Genomic DNA, 21,954 nt, shown 5'->3' with positions numbered 1-21,954 from the left:
AAATAGCTGGAACCAAAAATATAGCTTACAGACTTTCTTAAAATAAGCTTTAAAGTTTAATACCATATTGTCACAAAAATATTTATCATAGGTTATTATCGATGATAAGTTAAATAGACAAATAATTATAGAAAAGCTTCGCTTTAAATAACTGTCTTAATATACATTTCTTTGTGCATGTTATATAGTATATATACCTATCAAGGTATGTTGTAGTTTAAATTAAACGTCAAATTTTTTGTCCCCCCTCCCCCCTTTACCCGCCCCCATTCACATATTTGGAGTCATTTGGGATATACAATTTAAAAATTAGATGTAGGATGCGGGTATGTTCGGACATATAAGAAGAAGGCGACTTTCCTTTTTGCTTACAATAAATTTAGATACGTGGATGACACGGGAAAAATTGCTGCCAATTTAAATTGCAATTTCAACTCTCATTTATTGGTCAGTTCGTTCATCCAGGAGGTAAGGTGATGGGGGGATCGATATTTTAGCCTGCTACAAGTTTCACTTAATCAAATACATGATAAATTGGCGTAAGATCCAAGTAATAAAAAGTTCATTTTCTTTACACAACATTGAATTAATAAAAAATGAGAATATTTTAATTCTTATTAGAAAGGTCCTGAACATGGATCTGTTATTTTTGTTATTTATAAAGAAAAATTATTTTTATCACGTAGTTTTTAAGTTAGTAGAAAGAAAGATTTATTCGAGCTTATTTAAGTTACATTTTTCATAAGAAATATTAAATAAACAAAATACAAGAATATCTTTAACAGAGAGAAGAAAAATTATGTTAGGACATACATACGGACACACCGTAATTTAAGAGTAGCCACGTGAATAAAAACAGACGAAAAATCCGAATAAATTGGCATTTTTTGCAGAAATTTTAGCAAAAAAAGGGAGATGCAAAAATTTATAGAAATATGCTACGGTTAATCAAGGATCTGAAAACATGAAACATTTTCTCACTTCAAAAATTAGTTTTTTTTAGCATTTTTAGCAGCGCTGCTACTCTAAAGGTTTAAGTCGGTATGTATCTAAGAAACACATTTAAATTGAAAAAGATAGAAGTTAAAAAAATATTGTGCATTTAATTAATTTTTATTTTTTATTTATATTTATTTATGTATAAAAGTTTACTGTTCTGATCAGGTATTAAATGTATGATATTATTTAAATTCTTTTTCTTTCTTAAGAATACCTAATCATTATTTAGTCTATTGGTTTTTTTCTGCATTTTTTTCTGTTTTGTTACCATCTAATTTTAGTGAAAATTTGGAGGGATTCGAACCATTATTTGACTAACTGTATTCTATTTCAGATCCAGCTACAAGGAGGTGCACGTGCTACTAGTGGACCTGAACGACAACCCCCCCGTCTTCGAGATGGAGGAGTATGAGATCAGGGTGTCGGAGGCCAGTCTGCCCAACACCCCACTCACAAGACTAAAGGTAAGGATTAGGATTTTTATTCTAGAAAACGGGTAACTGGACAAAGTGTCCAAATCTAATGTGGGGTTATAAAAATTTTCAAAATTGAAAAAATATTTCTAAGAGGATAATACCGGGGGTTTCTTTCCCACTTCTCTCATCTTTCTCATTTTTATGACGTCACATGACTGATTTTTGAGACACTTCGTCTAGTTACAGAAAACGAGAAAGTTTTTGATTAGCGTAGATATTGTAGATTCTACGAAGGCACTTGAAACGTACGAATGAATTAATATACCAAAATTATAGAGTAGCTACGCTGCTAATAAATACACAAAACTAAGCGTTTGCATTAGTAAGGGATTGAATCAATGGACTTCTGTCCTAATGATGATTATTATTTAATTTCTGATGTAATATTAGCTAAAAAAATGTATACTTTGTTAATAAGGATGAATTTTGTAATTGTCCATATTAATTTAAAAAGACCTCCCCCCCTTAGATTTATTTTGATAAGAAATGTCAAATAGTATTCAGCATACCTATTGATTTATCTTTTATTGACCTATCCATAAATTCAAAAAAATACATTGATTGACAAATGACACAAACTCAATGGGTTGATAAAAAGACCATTCAATATGATTAAGATATTGCGCATTTTTTTGCAAGAATGAATTATTCTTTTTGTAATTTGATATATTCTATAACTAAGATGGCACCTAGCTAAAGTGTTCTAGTAAAATCGCTAATTTTTATGTTTTCATCATAGCGTTAAGCCTTAAAACCAATGTTAAACTAAAAAAGCATATGGAGAGCCAGAAGGTTCGAATCTCTGTTTAAACTGCGTCATGAGTAAAGAAGTTAACATTATACTTACTGCCACGCCTGATGCTACGGGTGAATGCCTTGGCCTAAAACAGGCATATGGCAAAGGATTTTCATACAAAGATCTTTGTTATTAAAGGGCTGGTTGTCTTTAATAATTGGAAACAAAAATTCTGAAGATCTTTCTATTTTCCATATTATCGTATTAATTCTGATAAATATTTTGCAAAAATGCAGGGACACTTTTTAACGCTTTGATAAAAAGTTTTTATAAAAATATTTTTAGTCAGGTCGTAGAGATATGATTTTTTCTTTTCCAATATATAAGAAGATGTGTCAGAAACACACACACACACACACATAAAATATAGGTAGACGCCAAGAAATTTTTCCCCCCAAAGACATTTTGAAGATTTTTGGATCAATTGTATTCATAAATCGTCTTTCTTAGCCTTTATATTAGGATCAAAAGTTTGATTTGATTCCCCCTTTCCTCTAATAAAGAATGATTAGTGAAAAACTATTTTAACGGCAAAAATATTTTGTCATAGTTATCAACAAAGAAAAACTCATTATTTAAATAAGACTAATATATTTTTAATAGTGGAAAAATGACAAACTTATTCTTATTTCACCCCCTTCCTTCCTTATTGTAATTTTTATGGAAGCTTCCCTACTTTGATTGGAATATTACTTGTGTTTTTACGACCACTAACTCAGAAGTTTCATTGGTTTCGCTAAAAATATCCACAAAATTTTATGTTTTTGTAAATTAACCAATTTTCTATTAACATTTTACATTTTGTAAAAGCAAGCAAATAGATGCTATTTTTCATTTTCATAATTTATTATCTAAGGATATAAACGTTTGAGTCCACAACCGTTGTCTGGAAGTCCTAACAATGTATTCTTTTAAGTTACGCCTGTATTGGAACAAAGTCAATTCTCCTAATCTTACAATTTATGTCACACGCCTGTCGCTGTAGTATTTTTTGATGTCTTCACTATGATATCAAATTTTTTTTCATTATATACAGATTTAGCTGTTTTAAACGCTAGCCCTAAGAAATAATAAGCTACAATTTAGGGATTCCTTTACTGCTCTACATCTATCGTTACTACAATGTTACAAACCAACAACAAAAAAAAACGTGATGATAACAATTTCCACAGGTTTTCAACATTGTTTCTTTAGATCGTTTTATTTAGAATTATTGGTTTAAGATCTTATACTTTATTGATACGAACTTTAAAAAAAAATGTTATGGATTAAAGTTTATTTTCTTGAAATAGCTTTCATATTCTGTTGATTTTTATTAAGTAAATTATTAAATTTATGTATTTTTGCGTCTGTTCATTATCATAAAAAAATTAACTAACGCTGTAAGTTTATTTGAATTTATAAACAAAAGTTAATTTTCAAATGCATTTGTACTACCTAAAAGTTGGAAGTATCATACGAGCACCCCCAAAGATTGCTATATAGAACAACCACCCTGCCCTGATATTGACCCACCCCTCTCTAGAAATTCTACTGCTCCCGCCACCCCCACCAACAAACCCTCATATCAAGATCGATCGTAAAACGTATAAATAAAATACCCACCCTACTATTACAGATATGCGTAAAAAATAAAAATCAGAGAGGCAGGGAACATTGAATTGGTACCCAAACTTTTACAATTACATATGCTCAAAATCTTTGGATACTTTAATTGGATTTTGAATGGTTGTTTCCACAATAATTTTAATCTATAGAAGGGGTTAATTTTGTTTATTACCAATCGGGATGTAATCAAATTATCATCAATTTTCTTATTCCTTATATAGAAGAATGAGGGTTTTTGACAAGCTTTTTGTTTTATTTCGGATGATCATATCCAAAACTAGGGTGTCTTTTTGTTTAAAAAGGATAATAATTATGCATTCTACAATAATCGATTAAATAATCTTCTGACTAATTTTAAGTGTGAAATTCTACCTTTGGTAGTTGGAAATTAATGGCATGGGGGAGAAAGAAGAATTTTTTAGAAGCTTAAATAAAAGGGGAGGAATCAAAAGTATAGCAGACATACATACAGACATGCTTAAAATGTATTAATAACTTTGCTTTTAATAACAAAGATTTATCCTATACATATGATATTACATTAGATAAGAAACAATTTTAAAAATATTTGCTCTGGAATTTAATACTTCTCAAATAATAATAACATTTCATATTATGTTTATTCTAACCAACAAAAATAAGATATTAGCAAATTTATTGTTAACCTTTTAATCTAATGTAAATACAAACTAACGAAGTTTATAGAAAATAAAAGCTTATTCGTTCTCGCGTACGACGAAACAATTACTATTTGGTAAGATGGAGATTCTTATAACGAAAAGGAATAATCTATTATTGTTACAACCGTATAATTTTGAGAAGAAACCATCAAATTCTAAATTACTAATTGTGATTCTTAGTGCGATTAGGCAAAGTCAAGTTACTAATTTTGACCAAGTAGATGAAATTTCATGTATTTTTAGAAATATTTTTTTTATGCGATTTTGTATGAGAACTTTGAAACATATAGAACAAACTGTAATAAAAACACGAAGAAATGATAATATTTATGCATAATAACAAATGGAGATGTGCCTACACTTTCGCATATTGTCATAATAGCAAAGCGTTTTATAATCGCAAATAATAGGGTTCTAAAGGGATGAAACTATGGCCGATAAGTTGATGTACATCCCCAATGATCATACACAAAGTTACCAAATATGTTAGAAACGTTTGGTTAATCGACTTAATGAACCGATTAATCAAAATTTAATAAAATTCCCTAAAGATGTCAAGCAATGAATAAGAAAACATTACTTAGAACGTTGGGTACCAGTGTAATAAACAGCCCAATGTACCCTTCTTCCATGCACAAGTATAGCACATGAAGTGTAGCCATTGGGATGTAAACTTACAGTTTGTGCTGTAATAAAAATTTGCGCTTTTTATGAATTGACACTATGATACATTTTTTGGAATTGATAGCACATCCCAAATGAAATGAGAAGGAGGGGGGATGAAAAACATAATATTTCAAACAATTTAAAAGCATTTTGGGATTCATTGTTGTAATGGGGTTAAAAAATGTTTTTATCGGCGTAGCTTTTCTAAAGTGATTTTATGTCTTTTCTCCAGTTAACGATATAGTTCCTTTTGTATATTGTGTGATTATTTTTTTGATAACGATAACACTATTTAAAGGGAGATCCAAAAAACGTATTTTTTTATCTTAATGGCATTGTTATACACTATTTCAGAACAATATTTAAACGATATAAAATATTAAATAAGCTGTTTTCGAAACTTTAAATGGTAAGCATCAATCGATTTATCATGATTTTTATTACTTGTTTGTTGAAAAACATTTAAAATATTTTCAAAAATCTCTTTTAAATTCTAATTTTGTTGTGTCTTCAATAGATTCATATTTCTAAAATGAAATAATAAAAGTCAAAAAAGATAAAATTGCAATGATGAAACAAGCACACTACTGTTCATGGGAAGCGAAGAAAAGACTATAATACATACACACACACAAAAATATATATGCATTCAAACTATTAAAGCAGTCAAAGAGTAGTCTGACTGTCAATTTTGTTATTATACTGAAAAATGTGTTTCATTGTTAAAGGAATCTTCAAAAAAAATAACAGACACTTGTTATTAATTAGCAGTTAAGAAAACAACAGTTTTATGAATTAAATTGTACAAACGGACGCACTTACTCAAGTTATATTGTAGCTGCGCTACAAAAAGACGAAGAAATTATCATATAAACTTTTGGCAGGATAAGTGAATTCAGAAAAATATTTTCATTAAAGTTGTATCAAACAAAACAGCAACTTTTCTCTCAAATAGCAAAAAGATTGTTTTAATTCACAATTAGGTCTTTTAAGTGGCGTAGCAATAACATTCTTATTTATTAGTATTTATAAAGTAGCTAAGACAATAAAAGAGAGGTTTTTATGTCATTTTGTTACCAACAATATCAGTCCAAAGTTCTCTCTCTTCCTACTATGTAAAATTATTCTGCTGCTATGAATTACAGATTGATTTAGTAGCTCATTTGTGTAAACATCATATATGATATTTTATATTGCAAAAAAATAAATAGCCGCCAAGGGTTGTCAGTCGCAGACGAAATGAATACGTCTCCCGCCTTTTTTTAGAATGTTTAATAGACCTATGTTATACCTATCAGACAGTGATTATGTAAAAATCCTTAAAATAAGAAAAATTTTTTGTATTATTATGTTGTTGGTTTGTTATTGGGCTTCATTATTGCACATGTTAAAGTAACAAAATATTGGCCATCCGATTATGCAAAGTAGTAAGATTTTTTTGTCTGTAGCTTAAGATTTCGATTACTTCTGAAACGATTAAGTTCTACATTTAATTTTTTATCTATGGGTTTTAGGGTATTTTCCTACTTCGAATGAATAGCTCCTAGATGCTTTAGTGCAGCCCCTAGTTAACTGTGTATAAAGCTATACCTTCGAAGCTTCTCTGCAAAATATACAATGCTGAAACGGCTGTCAGTCCCCGTGATATAAGTGTGAAAAGGTTAAATACGGTTCCACAAAACTTTCTCCAGATTTGATGCAAAAATTGGCCAGTAATATCAAAAGTGTGCCTTTCAAACATCCAATAAAATTGCATAGATTGCCAGTTGGTTACAATATACCATATTAACTTGCATAGGCGTCCAAGGGGGGGGGTAATGGGGCGATTACCCCCCCCCCCCATACAAAATTTACCCCTACCCTGGGGGTGCCGTAGGCACCTCCAACCATTTAGGAGGGGGTATTTACCCCCCCCCAAACAATTTTGGGGGGGTAAATACCCCCCCCCAAATAAAAAATCTCTAATAAAAAAAATTTTTGCGCGCTTCGCGCGCATTTTTAATACTATATATTTCATAAAATTTAAATTACCCCCCCCAAAAATTTTACCCCGGGGGTAAATTTTGGGGGGGTGGTAAACTAAATTTACCCCTACCAACAGATTTCAGGGGTGGTAATTACCCCCCCCCCAAGCAAATTTTACCCCCGGGGTAAAAATTTTGGGGGGGTTAAAAAAAATTTGTACACAAGAAAATGCAAAAGCCTAGCCGTTAAGAGCAACACACTTTCAATTTAGTAGATTGTTGTTGCTCAGAAACTTAAGATAAATTAATTAAGATCAAGTGATTTGTAATAGCTTACTTTTTACTTATATAGTAACTTCGCTCCTTAAAAAGTTAAAAACAAGGGGGGGGGAAGTTCTGCCACTTTCGCGTAAACAGTGTGCTGTGGACTAGGTATTGATTTTAGATTATAGGTTATTTGGGATAAAAGTTTACTTTTGGGTATTAGTTCACGTATATTTAATCATTTTTTGAATAGGTCTCCAGGTTCAGGTGCTGCAGGCTGGAAGGTCGTTTCTGGACAGGTAAAAAAATTAAAAAATTTTTGTTTGAAGAGTTAGAGAGCAACTTATAAAACAAAATATGCTTCTTTTTGAATGTTATTAACATATCTGCAGAAAAAATTAAATTCGGCCTCCAGGTTCAGGTGCTGCAGGCCTCCAGGTACACTCTGGACAGGTAAAAATTAAGTTTTCTTATTTGAAGAGTTAGAGGTACACTTATTAAACCAAATATGCATCTTTTTGAATGTTATTACCATATTAGAAGAAAAAATGACAATCGGCCTCCAGGTTCAGGTGCTGCAGGCCTCCAGGTACACTCTTGACAGGTAAAAATTAAGTTTTCTTATTTGAAGAGTTAGAGGTACACTTATTTAACCAAATATGCATCTTTATGGATGTTATCATCATATTTGCAGAAAAATTTAAAATCGGCCTCCAGGTTCAGGTGCTGCAGGCCTCCAGGTACACTCTGGACAGGTAAAAATTAAAATTTCTTATTTGAAGAGTTTGATGTACACTTATTTAACCAAATATGCATCTTTTTGGATGTTATTACCATATTTGAAGAAAAAATGACAATCGGCCTCCAGGTTCAGGTGCTGCAGGCCTCCAGGTACACTCTGGACAGGTAGAAATTAAAATTTCGTATTTGAAGAGTTAGAGGTAAACTTATTAAACCAAATATGCGTATTTTTGGATGTTATTACCATATTTGAAGGTAAATTGATATTCGGCCTCCAGGTTTAGGTGCTGCAGGCCTCCAGGTACACTCTGGACAGGTAAAAATTTAAATTTCTTATTTAAAGAGTTAGAGATACACTTATTAAACCAAATATGCAACTTATTGGATGTTATTACCATATTTGAAGGTAAATTGACAATCGGCCTCCAGGTACACTCTGGACAGGCAGTTATAATATTTTTTGATACTTTTTGATTTGGACACCTTACCTGGATCCTGGTGACCACTGGTGACTGCTTGTGGCCGCTGGCAAGGTAAATTCCAATAAAGGTAATATTTGATATTAGAGGAAAGGTTTCTAAATAGAAAATTATTAAAATATAATATATTGTTCACTGGAAATAAGTAAATGACGAAAGTTATGTGAATATTATTTAGGATAACATTGCAAATTTTATGCTCTAATTTTTTATATAAAGTTTCTTTTCTATTTCTACATAGTATACCTTTCTTTTAAATAAAAGATTACACATTTTATTTACCTGTCCAGCAGTCAACAGGATCCAGGTAAGGTTTCCAAATTAAAAAGTATTAAAAAATATTTTATCTGCCTGTCCAGAGTTCACCTGGAGGCCTCCAGTACCTGAACCTGGAGGCTGATTGTCAATTTATCTTCAAATATGATAATAACATCCAAAAACACGCATATTTGGATTAATAAGTGTACCTCTAACTCTTCAAATAAGAAATTTTAATTTTTACCTGTCCAGAGCGTACCTGGAGGCATGCAGCACCTGAAACTAGAGTCCAATTTGAATTTTTTCTGTAAATATGATAATAACATCCAAAAAGATGCATGTTTGGTTTTATAAGTGTACCTGTAACCCTTTAAATAATTTTTTTAAATTTTTACCTGTCTAGAATGGATCTGGAGGCCTGCAGCATCTGTACCTGGAGGCCGAATATCAATTTACCTTCAAATATGATAATAACATCCAAAAATACGCATATTTGGTTTAATAAGTTTACCTCTAACTCTTTTTTAAAATTTTTACCTGTCCAGAATGTACCTGGAGGCCTGCAGCACCTGAACCTGGAGGCCGATTGTCAATTTACCTTCAAATATGGTAATAACATCCAAAAAGATGCATATTTTGTTTTATAAGTGTACCTCTAACTCTTCAAATAAGAAATTTTGATTTTTACCTGTCCAGAGTGTACCTGGAGGCCTGCAGCACCTGAACCTGGAGGCCGATTGTCATTTTTTCTTCAAATATGGTAATAACATCCAAAAAGATGCATATTTGGTTAAATAAGTGTACATCAAACTCTTCAAATAAGAAATTTTAATTTTTACCTGTCCAGAGTGTACCTGGAGGCCTGCAGCACCTGAACCTGGAGGCCGATTTTAAATTTTTCTGCAAATATGATGATAACATCCATAAAGATGCATATTTGGTTAAATAAGTGTACCTCTAACTCTTCAAATAAGAAAACTTAATTTTTACCTGTCCAGAGTGTACCTGGAGGCCAGCAGCACCTGAACCTGGAGGCCGATTGTCATTTTTTCTTCTAATATGGTAATAACATTCAAAAAGATGCATATTTGGTTTAATAGGTGTACCTCTAACTCTTCAAATAAGAAAACTTAATTTTTACCTGTCCAGAGTGTACCTGGAGGCCTGCAGCACCTGAACCTGGAGGCCGAATTTAATTTTTTCTGCAGATATGTTAATAACATTCAAAAAGAAGCATATTTTGTTTTATAAGTTGCTCTCTAACTCTTCAAACAAAAAATTTTTAATTTTTTTACCTGTCCAGAAACGACCTTCCAGCCTGCAGCACCTGAACCTGGAGACCTATTCAAAAAATGATTAAATATACGTGAACTAATACCCAAAAGTAAACTTTTATCCCAAATAACCTATAATCTAAAATCAATACCTAGTCCACAGCACACTGTTTACGCGAAAGTGGCAGAACTTCCCCCCCCCTTATTATATCAATTGAAATTCATAAATGCTATGTCCATAAAAGGGCCCACTTTAAATAAAAATAATGATTGAAATGTTTTCGGCAAAAGGCGTATACACACACACACGCATACACACTCTCACACACGCACACACACACACACATCAAACTTTCAATCTGACAACTCAATATTTTGAAAAGTTGTTGCACATTCTGACAAAAAAAGTAAAAATGTTTAATTTATTAACTTCTTTGACTTTGATTTTTCACCAATGATTTTAATTTACAGAATGGGGATTATTTTGTGGGTTTTACACCAATTTAATGCCCATTGTCTTATCTCTTCTGATTCCTGATGAAGCTAGTCTTGTTTAAATTTTTTGGCTATTTTTAAAGAATTTGAATTGGTTGTTTTATTGTGATACACTGTGTATGGATAGTGTCAAGTATTTTGCAAATACAATTTTTCACTCCTTTTTCATACATATACTATACACCATCCATAGATAATTTTTATAGGACTGGAGATTTGGCGCCATAGTTTTCAAGGTTCTATGCAAAATTGGAAAGGTATTATATATGGCGCGCAGGATTTTATGTAAGGACATCTAAGACAAACTGAAATTAATGGCATTTTGTCGATATGCAATTTCAAGGGGACTCTTAGATTAGATTTGTTGCCATTGACCTTTCTCTGTAGTTTTTAGGGAGGAAGGGGATTTTGCATTGTAAATTTAACTGGTCCCCAAAGTTATGTAAAATGTTTGAGTGAGGACTTTATTTCACTTTTGATTGGATGGTATAAGCTTGCAGTTTCTAAACTATTTTAACAATGATTTTTATCTACGTATAGGGGGTGATTTTGTCAAATATCATTTTTCTTATACCTTGCATTTCAATTTTAAAATAAGTATTTAAAGTAAACTATAATGGTGTACTGTTTTTAAATAAATGTGATAAAAATGTCATGAAAAAATAATGATCGCCTAACATTGAAGTAAAAATTGGGTCCTAATATATTTGCTCTGTCTTAGTGTATATTTGCTTAGCTATGAGTGAGTGTGTGTGTGTGTGTGTATTTATATATTTTTGTGTGTTTTATCCATCTAGTTCAATGACCCGAATCTTTTAGTGTTTTAAACTACAGGGCAAGCAAAAAATTCTGGGCTTTTTAAATTCAAAATATTTTCATAAGTTCATAAATAGTTAGAAGTATTCTATTATGTAAAGTAGAAATTTATCAAATTTTCTGTTAACCATTGAACTGATGAATTTCTCCATTTTAAGGAAGCTACATATTTGTCGTAAGTTGCTTTGGGGCTAATTTATGTTCAAATTTGATTAAGTCTTGGGTTGGATGTAGGCTATTTTACTTATGCTAGAGGCACAGCCGCTAGTGTTTTGTTTGTGTTTGACTTAATTTTTAACATTATTTTGTTGTACACACTGTAGTTACATTTAAGAGTTACATTTTAAAATTGCAGATTTTATTTTTTTAAACTGTCTTATTTAGACAGCGGTGAATTATTTTCTTGTGAAAATATCATCTCAATTTTAATTTTATTAATGCATTTTAACTAAAAAACTAATGTTTTTTATATTTTTTTCATATGATTATATTTTTACATCAAAATGCTTTTTAGTTTAACATAAAAAGAAAATTAAGTATATTTGTATTTCTTTGCAGTCAGAAGGGAGTTTAACTCTAAGGATATGCAAAGCAAAAAAAACATTTTTTTGGGGTATTGTGAGAGTGTTGATATTGGACTGTAAATTATACTGGTAGCTAAAGTTTTATTACACCATTATCTTATTCGCTGTCTAAAAAACGTTTGGTTCTTTTTATTGAAAATTAGTGTCCAAATTTTAAATAATTCTACTGTAGGGGTAATTTTGTTTATCATTGTTAGGGATGTATATTTATTTATTGTCCATTGTCTTATTTCAATCCCTTAGTTTTATAACAAAAAAATATTTCGAATGAACGGTCCTGTTTCCCTGAATTTTGTGAAACTTTTTATGTTCTGAATTTCTTATTTGAAAGGCTTAACATTCTTGTTTAATGCTCTGTTTATAAGCCACTAAAATCAGGCTTCTAAGGGATGCAAGATCGGATAGCTATTTCTGCACTGATCTGCCTGATCAAATATAGGAATTGAATACCATGTAAATAAATGCATCCATTAAATAAATCAAAAATATGGTAGATAGTTAGTAGGGGCTTCCTACTACCAATATAATATACCCAACCTAACAAAACATCGAAAACTACCCCTTCTCCCCTCAATGTTTCAATTTATTTTTAAAGTACAGAGTTTTTGCGCTAAAGACACTTTGAATGAAGGACATTTTTGGCCGTAAGTAGCTCATCAAAAACTAGTTAATTTTGACAGAAAAGAATAGGTAACTGTTCTACAGTGATTTTTTTAAACTAGTGGCGTTATTGACAATACTTTTTTACCAAGATCCTAAATCCTCGAATAAAACAAGAATTGGGACAAAATTGTATAATATTATTGTACAATAATGCTCAATTTTGGGTGGTAATGTATTGTTCTTTAGTAAATATTTTACAAATTGTTATTTAAAATTAGGTCTATCTAATGAGACTTCTAGTTATATGATGGTTTGAATACATTAGATAATAATATTTTCTGATACAATTTAACCCCTGCAGAACTCTAGCCTTTCTTTTCTTACCCATACACAACCTTACCTAATCTACGTTTACTATTACGAGTTTATACTAATTTTTTAAAGGATCAACATTGTGATGATTTAGTTCATAGGGTTGTTTGCACTCCTTAACTGGGAAGGTACTATAAGCTGTATCATACTAGGGAAAAGGGAATGCTATTCTGACAAACAATTCTAAAGAAAAATTTCCCCACAACTCTCTGCCCTTTTTCCTCTCCTTCTTCCCCACACCCCTTCAGTTACATCAAAAACAAAATATACCCCCACAATACTTTTAAAGATTTCGTGATTTTTTTGTAGAATTAATTTGTAGAATAGCTACCCTGTATCATACTAATTACAAGTTTTGCTTTAAGATGACATTATTTTCTATTAATTAGTGCTCACCGCTGTACATCTGTAAAATATACAAATGTAGCTAAACATAAATTGAGTCCATGATGGGACATTTCTGTTTTTCTTAATTCAAAGCATATATATAAGTTGACCAAAAACAAAATTAAACAAGATAATTATAAACATTTTTACCTAAATTGGACTATTATAAGACTTTCGATGGAAATATAGAGTAAATTTTTACTAAAAGTAAGCAATGAACACTTTTTCTTATTGTCATGTAGTCCTTTTAAACCATTAAAATTGTGTATTAACTAGTGATGGCAATCCGTCAAATTTTTCGGCCAGATTCGGATTCCGGATTCTTTAAAGAATCCGTCAAAAAAATGGCGGATTCCTTGCGGATTCCGGATTCTTATTTTTGGCGGTTTCCAGATTCGGATTCCGTATTCTAGCAGTATTTTAAAAGGATTTTTAAAAAAATTAAGTGCTACATATGTCCCAAAAATTAATGTTCTTGGTGTTCTCTATAATTCACTTCCGAGAATCGAACCAGATTTTAAAGGATTTTATATATAATGATGATAATCTTTGCCTTAAAAAAGCGGGAGTTGAAAGAAAAAACTCAAGACGCTAATTTTAGCCTACCAATTAAGAATCCGAATCCGCTATTAAAAAACGGATTCCGGATACGGATTCCAAAATTGACCAAAAATTGGGCGGATTCCGGATCCCAGATTCGGATACGGATTGCCAACCCTAGTATTAACACGTTGATAATTTGTTACACACAGGGGGGGGGGGATTGGACATTAGACTGTAAATTACACTGGTACCCAAGGTTTTATAATCTCCAAAACTGGATAATTTTATTGAATTTGATTTGTTTGCTCTTTCCATGTAGTGTCCAAAATTTCAACAAATAAATTTAATCTATAGAAAGGTTTGTTTTTTAAACCATCATTGGGGAAGTCTAAGTGTATCAATTTATGATCCAATTTCTTATCCCTGAAAATCTTTTTTTAAGACAAGAAGGAAAAACTTGTAGAAAAACTTTGATGTCGCCCAATTTACTTATTGACCATTTTTGCACATTTAGAAGGACACTCATACTCTAGTACGCGTATTGTTAGCTTGTTTTAGCTGGGTTAATTATGGCCATACTTGCCCTTGTTTTAATAATAATTTACAAGATGAAGGGTTTTTAAGGATAAGGCTTTTGTGGAAATATTATTTTGCCTTTTATCGTTTCAGTCATGTTAAAATCATAATTTAGACTAAATTAATTGGTTTCTACGTCTAATAGTGCAACGATAGTTAGTGATGGTTTTTAATTGGGATTTTCTTTAAAAGTTGTATATGATCATTAATAAACTAAATTCAATTACAGATTACGAGGTTTTATTAATCCCCCCCCCCTTCCCCCTCCTAACTTTTCTTAAAATAAAATGTAAGATAAATTTATTTCATATAAAGTTTTGTAAGAGTGTATCTTTAATGTCCTGTTGTATCAGGAAAATACCTTTCAGGAATAACCTCATAAGTAAATTTGCATTCGTTTCGTGATTTTGATGATATTCATTATAACGTGTTGAGGATGCTGGCACCCATAGTTTTATAAGCCCATTTTCTCAGCTTGGAGAATTGATTGGTTGGTAGAAACATGCAATATCCAAGATTTTACACCAATAATTATCTAGAGAAGAAGATCGTGTATGATTACTTGCCTATTGTCTGATCCCTTTGCTCCCTGCTACAAATCAACTAAACTTAAACTGTTACATTTACTGAAAATAGACCCATTTCATATTAGTACTGTATTACAATATACTGTTATCTTCGCTGAGAAATCTTGTTAGCTCATTCTTGCTGCTCTACTTATGGACATAATAGTCCGTGTTAACTTAGAAACTAATTTTAAGGCAATATATTTATTCCTTTTATGGGTAACAATACATATAGGTATATGTGTTCAGAGTCATTTTTGAGAAAGTCTTATCTTTCTATGTATCTCAAGGTGGCCACTTATTGACTTTAATATTATGTACATTTGAATCTGATATATGAATCACAAATATAGAGAAATTTGGAAATTAAATTGAATAACCCTAACTTATCAATATTTCATTAAATAAATAAGAAGTTCTAGTTTATTGGATCTTTCATTGATAAAATTCAAATGTTTTGATGTATAAAATGTACACTTAATTAAAGCCACTTTATGTTCGCTGTATTTTTATAATACAATATAAATAAACATACAAATAATTAATTAAACTATTTGGTCTTCGTTTTTTTTCTAATTTATGATAAAAGCTAAGAAGTGGTCATTTTTTTCTTAAATTGTTTTTTTACACAAAACGTATACATTAATAAATCTACTTATGTTCATCGTATTTGTTATAAGATGTAAAGTTTTGTGTATTGTATGTATAAGTAGGTCACTAACAAAATGAATAATGCGGCCTAGCCTTATCTTTTTAGTAGCAAAGCTACTCTATCATTTACATTGTATGTCAGTTCATTAGTCTGTCAACTCAATAGTTTGTTAGTCTATCTATAATGGTCTGGAGGGCACCAAACTTTTTTGAGACTTTATTTTTCTCGTTTGTTATTAAAGATTCTGCTATCCAATGAACATCTATTCAATAATTATGTCTGTTTGTCATTTGCGTTTTCTTAATGGAAAATTGTTTCAAAATGAGCTTCGCTACTTATATGAATGATAAATAACATCCTTATTTTGTAGCATAGCTTTTGAATAAATTAGACATTTCTGTTGGTTTTTCAATACATTTTATATTACAATATCTAATATCTACTTTGTAAAAATTAAGGAAGCTTTTTTGTAGTTTTAAAAAGGTATGTTGTTGGACATATTAGATATTATAAATATTGTTGACTATTGGTATGTTGTAATCCTTGTGTAGTTGTACGAGAAAAATGATGAACTGAATTTTAGTTTCCGAAAGTGTGCGTAGCTTCCGCGTCCTATCTCAATATTTGCTACTTGCTAAAAAAGCTTCAAACTTTTTAAAAAATCAAAATTTTAAAAATTTATAATGTATAAATCGTTTATACATCAAATCGCTTTTCCATTTGACCAGAGTCGCTGAAAATAGGGTCTGCAATAATTGGGGTATCTGCTGTACACTTTAGGAAACTAGGGCTCGAATAGGAATCCATTTTCAGCTGATCAGAAAAATATATATAGAGTTGCTACAAAATAACAAAATGTTATGTAATTCTGATTGTATTAGTCATTGCAACAACAAGATCTTCTAGGAATTTTAGTAGGTATATTTAAGACCTATAGAATTTTAAAAGTAGCTGATTTAATTTTTGTTCAGATCTGATATTATTAAAAATGATAGGTCCCTTTTAAAGCGTTCTGAAACAAATATTATTAATATTACTATTTTTTATATTTTTTTAACGTTTTTGTAAGACCACTAAAAAGATAAAAAAAAATTCCTAACATTGCAAAATCGATGACGGAAGGCAGAATACAATATTTACTTTTGGTTAGAAAATTAAAGATATTTCTAACCCTGCGGTGAGATCAAACCCTACAGGGCCTACTTAAATATTACCTAACCTATAAACTAAATCGATGATGAAAAGTAATATATGAATTTACTTCCGGTTAGAAAATCAGGCAAGTTTTTAACCCTGCAGGGAGTTAAAGCCCTACACGGCTCACCCCAGAAAAAAACCACCAAAAAAGGTTTGACTTATCCTCTTCCCAAAAATGCTCCTACTGGAGGCCTGTATAGTTATTTCTAAAAATCTTATTTTTCAACTTTTAGGGTCTTTGACCATTTAATGAAGTATTTTACAAGAAAAAAAAACATGGATAGATCAATGCAAGATAAGTTTCTCCGTTTAATAAGAATAATATAATATATATGTTGTACCAGATTGAAAAGTATATGCTCAAAATTGTTTTGAAATACCTAATATTATTCCAAATATTTTTTTTATTGCACATTATTTACATAATAAATCTCTGATTTGTGTATTTAATGATAACAAGAACATGTGATATACAAAACAGCAGTGGTCATAAGTTTAAACAGCTAAACAAATTTCATAAATCCGTCTTTTTATTATGCCATGGGGAAAAGGCTAAAAACTATTCCAACATATATATTTTTACATGATTTATTGTACAAACTCAGAGTGTCCAAACATATTTACCAATAATACTAATCTAAGGGGGTAATTTTTATATTAATTGTCCAGATGTTTAATAGTTTTCTTTCTTGTTTGAACACTTTATCTGAGAATGGGAGGTGAACAATGTAAATTGTCACAAATATTGTTTCTCTATGAATTTATCAATCAAAGTATTTATATATTTGTTTTTCTTCATAAGTAAATAATAAGTTATCGTTGTAAAGGTGGGTGATCACTTATAAAATGCTGTTTCTCAAAGTCGTACGCGGCCATACGCAATGTTGAAAGGGTGGCGCTCAGTTTTCGCGATTTGAGAAAAATTTATCTTTATGTCACATCGAATTAGATAATCTTGCAAGTATTGCTTTTATCTTATAAAGAAAATAAGTAAATTAAATCGTGAAAACTGAGTCCTGAAAATTGTGTCACCCTTCCTAAATTGCGTACGACCGCGTACGTCTTCGAGAAAGGGCATTTTATTACTGATCACCGTAAAGGTGGATGAAGGGAGGGGGTAGGGTCAGGGTTACATCACATCCGCATAATTTCACACATGCAAAGTGTCATATTTGTAAAAAAAAATCACAATGGCTTTAAAGAGTGAAGGGATGTAAAGGTAGACTATTCTAATAAATAATATTAGTTAATCCTTATAGCTATAATTCATAATTATATGTGTCATTTTATTGCTCTTTATCTCTTATCATTTTCTTATTCATTATTTGAATATATATTTGATATGCATATGTATGCAAAATATGAATAAATTGAAACAAAATATGAAATAAGCAGTGTTTTTGTTACTTTTTATTTACTTAACTTTCTTTTTAGTCATTTTTTAAAAAAATGAATAGATAAAAAAAAATTAATAGTTGTAGTGATAAAATAAAAAAATATTACAATGCAATGTCTAATTTTTTTTTATTATAGAACTAAAGTAAAATTAATTATAACAGTTTCTTAAGAAGAGACAATTTTAGCATGCTTTTGTTGTTCCTAGAGTCACTTCAAATCATTACTTGGTTTAACTGTTTGGGATAGATGAATATTTTTTGGCGTTTTTTTGTTGTTGTTTTTGTAGCACAACGTTTAAATGCATTATCTTGAAATTATCGAGTTCAAATGTGTCAATTTTCATTTGCAAATTTGATAGGCATTTGACAAGGGGGAAGGGGGGGGGTGGCATAGACATCCAAGGGGGGGGGGGGTAATGGGGCGATTACCCCCCCCCAAAAAAAAATAAAAAGCTTGGACGCCCCTGGCGGGTGGGAGAATTTTTTCCTTAGTTAAATTTCATTGCGCTAAAACACGATATTTTTAGCTTTCTTTAAAAGAATGTCTTTTATCTAAATCAATTTTTTTATAAGATAGGCATCAAAAACTAGTTAGCTGGATATTTTGTCCGGCTGTCATTTCAAGATGGATATTAATACTGCATCTACGCATTGCAGCTTCTCTTTATTTACTATCTCTCTCTGCAAACTCAAATATTGTCCCATATAATTGAATAATCACATACTATCACAATAGTTCTTGTAAAGGAACCCCTTAAACCTAAAACATCTACACTTCACCCTGCCTTTTCTTTGTAAGAACTACCGGCTGCGCTGCGATTCTAAATTAAAAGAGTACTGGAGGGGATAGAAAATAGCATAAACCAGCCTGGAACCTATGTCAAGCTTCCCTAATAGTATCAGTAGTTGGCGAGATCTTAAAGGTCAATAAACGGTCAAATAACAATACTTTATATAATAGGATGTTCGTCGGTCTTTTTTCTCTGTGCCTCGCTAATTTTTGATATTATCATCCCTGTTTGAATACTTAATGAACCACAGAGTACAACATTAAATTGTAATAAAACAGATTTCCCAGTTTTTCATGAATTTTAGTTTTATTTTCCATTGTTTCGCTAATTCTTTTCATTTCCGGATTAGGGTTTTGGTCTGGATTAAATGGATCTGGATAAATAGTGTGTCTGCTTAATGATTTTAACTGTTCGTCTGCCAGTCTCTGGTCTTTTACATTTGTTATTGTTCATACATACACACACACAAACATACAAACGCATATTAAAAGTACAGTATTCAATAAAAGCGATCAACGGCAGTCAAGAAGCAGTTTGACTGTTAAAATTGCTTTATGCATAAATATACCTCGTGGTTATAGGATTCTATACAACAAAATTCAGACTACCATCTTATAAAACAGCTGAGGAAATTCCATTTGAAGAGATGGACATACGCACATTCTCATATAACAAAAAGCTGTGTTCCTACATAAAAAAAGCTATGTAAACTTATCCGCTTATCCCCTTTTTGCAATTATTTTGTGTAAAACTTGTATGTTTTCAATGGCGGTATTCGATCACATACGCCAAAGGACGTGTTTTTTAAATGTTCAAGTGCTGCTATTTAATAAATACGCTAGAAGAGACGAAGTATGAAGTTCCTTACTTCCAGAGATTCTAAGGGATATGACAATGGCGATAAATTGGTCATTTCATCTCGTTGAATAAGACAAATACTCTTTCTGTAGTTAAAAATTGTTGGTGGAAAAGATTTGATAATGCTAGTTAGTGCTACCCATAATATTTTATCTTAAGATCATATTCAACGAATTAGAGAACGCGTTTTGAAACTTTGGAGTCCAGTTTCGTCTAACGTTCCGCATTGGCTAGTGCAATATTGGTAGAATCACACTTTGCAATTATGATATTTCCGTATATGAGTAAGAACACCTTTTTCAATGGCTATATCAAGAGTAATTTAGTTTTAATAGGTTTTACTAAAATTACACGTTTAAAGTATTACTTTAAGTAATGCAGAAAAACATCTCTCTGAAACGACTAATTCTAATAAAATATTTTTTTTCAGGTAACGGACAAGGACACGGGCCGAAACGCCAAGGTTGAGATGAAGATCACCGGTGGCAACAAGGACAACACCTTCCGTATCGACCCGGCCACTGGCATGCTCTACACCGCCGAAACACTGGACGCCGAGAAGAAGAGCCGCTACGTGCTTAAGGTCTCCGCATTGGACATGGCCAACACTGGCATGCGCAAGCAGTCATCAGCTCGCGTTAGCATCTTTGTCGAGGATGCCAACGACAACGCGCCTGTTTTCGACGACGGCAAGACATCAATGGAGATTTTCTTCAAGGAAAACGAACCAGCGGGGACAAGAGTTATTAAGTTGACTGCGCGTGATGCGGATAGCGGCGAAAATGCGCGGATAACCTACAGCGTTGCCAACGTAGACGCGGACACGCTTCCCTTCGAGGTAGACCAGTTTACAGGGGTGGTCAGGTCGCGCCAGGTCATCGACTACGAGTCTGACCGGCGGCAGTTTGTGATGCGCGTGCGCGCCAGCGATTGGGGCAAACCCTACCGACGTGAAACTGAACTAAAATTGACCATTAATATCCAGGATATTAATGATAACCGTCCACAGGTAAGAAAGAATTATTATGTGTGCGTGTGTGTGTCTGTTTGTGTTACAAGTCACGTGAATGACCTACCGACCGACAAAAAATAAATTTGATGAGGAAGCAACGCTACTTTTTATATAGGTTTTTAAAAAGAATTTAATCGATTTTTTCTAAAAATGATATAAAACACGAAAATAAAACACAATAGGTATTAAAGACCAGAAGACAAAGGTTGTATAAAACAAAAGAATAAAAGACTGATTTAATCCCATAAAAGAATTTTGTCTATTTATCAAGCATCGCCCCCCTACGGCTAATTCAGTTTAGAAGCGTAGCTTCTCTATAATACATGCTTTAGAAACAAAGTATGGATACTCAGGGAGAGAGGGTACATTTGGTTGTTTATTACACTAGTCCCCAAAGTTTTATAATGTTTTCTTATTCTTTGATCAACAACTTTAAGGTTTTTTATTGAATTTTAATTGGTTGGTTTATTAAGTTCAATGTCTAAACGTTTCAACTACTAATTTTAATTTACATTATGGGTAATTTTGTGCATCATCATTGGGGATGTACATGAATTTATCAATTAATTTCTGTTGTGCTACTTATGGATAAAATCATCTTTGTTTTACCAATATTTTATGAATAATCTTTTTTCCCATAATATTGTAAAGATTCCAAAAGATTTACTGATAACAAATTCTTTTATTTTTGATCTGTCTTATTATCTTTTTTTTATAGCGAAACTTCTCTATAACTTACTTTCTAGAAATGAAGAATAAGACATTGGATTGTAAATATTAACCCGTATAGTTTTACGGACACGAGTTCTCATTCGTTGGCTGAACGCTCTTTGGACTTTTATAAAACTAATGTAACAGAGTGTAAACTTTTTCACCAATAATTTTAGGTAATCTATACAT

The 21,954-nt window shown here is 31.5% G+C and overlaps 1 protein-coding gene across 1 annotated transcript in view; it reads left to right on the top strand.

Annotated features, from left to right (window-relative positions):
- Positions 1-21,954, top strand: part of LOC145315450 (fat-like cadherin-related tumor suppressor homolog) — a 133,338-nt gene that overhangs the window by 10,967 nt on the left and 100,417 nt on the right. The window contains exons 3-4 of the mRNA XM_080155433.1: positions 1,334-1,463; positions 20,473-21,051. Of these exons, the coding sequence (XP_080011559.1) occupies positions 1,334-1,463; positions 20,473-21,051 (709 nt within the window). The remainder of the gene's footprint in view (positions 1-1,333; positions 1,464-20,472; positions 21,052-21,954) is intronic.

Source organism: Acartia tonsa, chromosome 4 (genome assembly GCF_053477335.1).
Source record: "Acartia tonsa isolate MP-2025a chromosome 4, ASM5347733v1, whole genome shotgun sequence".
Classification (NCBI taxonomy): domain Eukaryota; kingdom Metazoa; phylum Arthropoda; class Copepoda; order Calanoida; family Acartiidae; genus Acartia; species Acartia tonsa.
The sequence above is the reverse complement of the archived record's forward strand: the minus strand, read 5'-3'. Positions and strand labels throughout refer to the sequence as shown.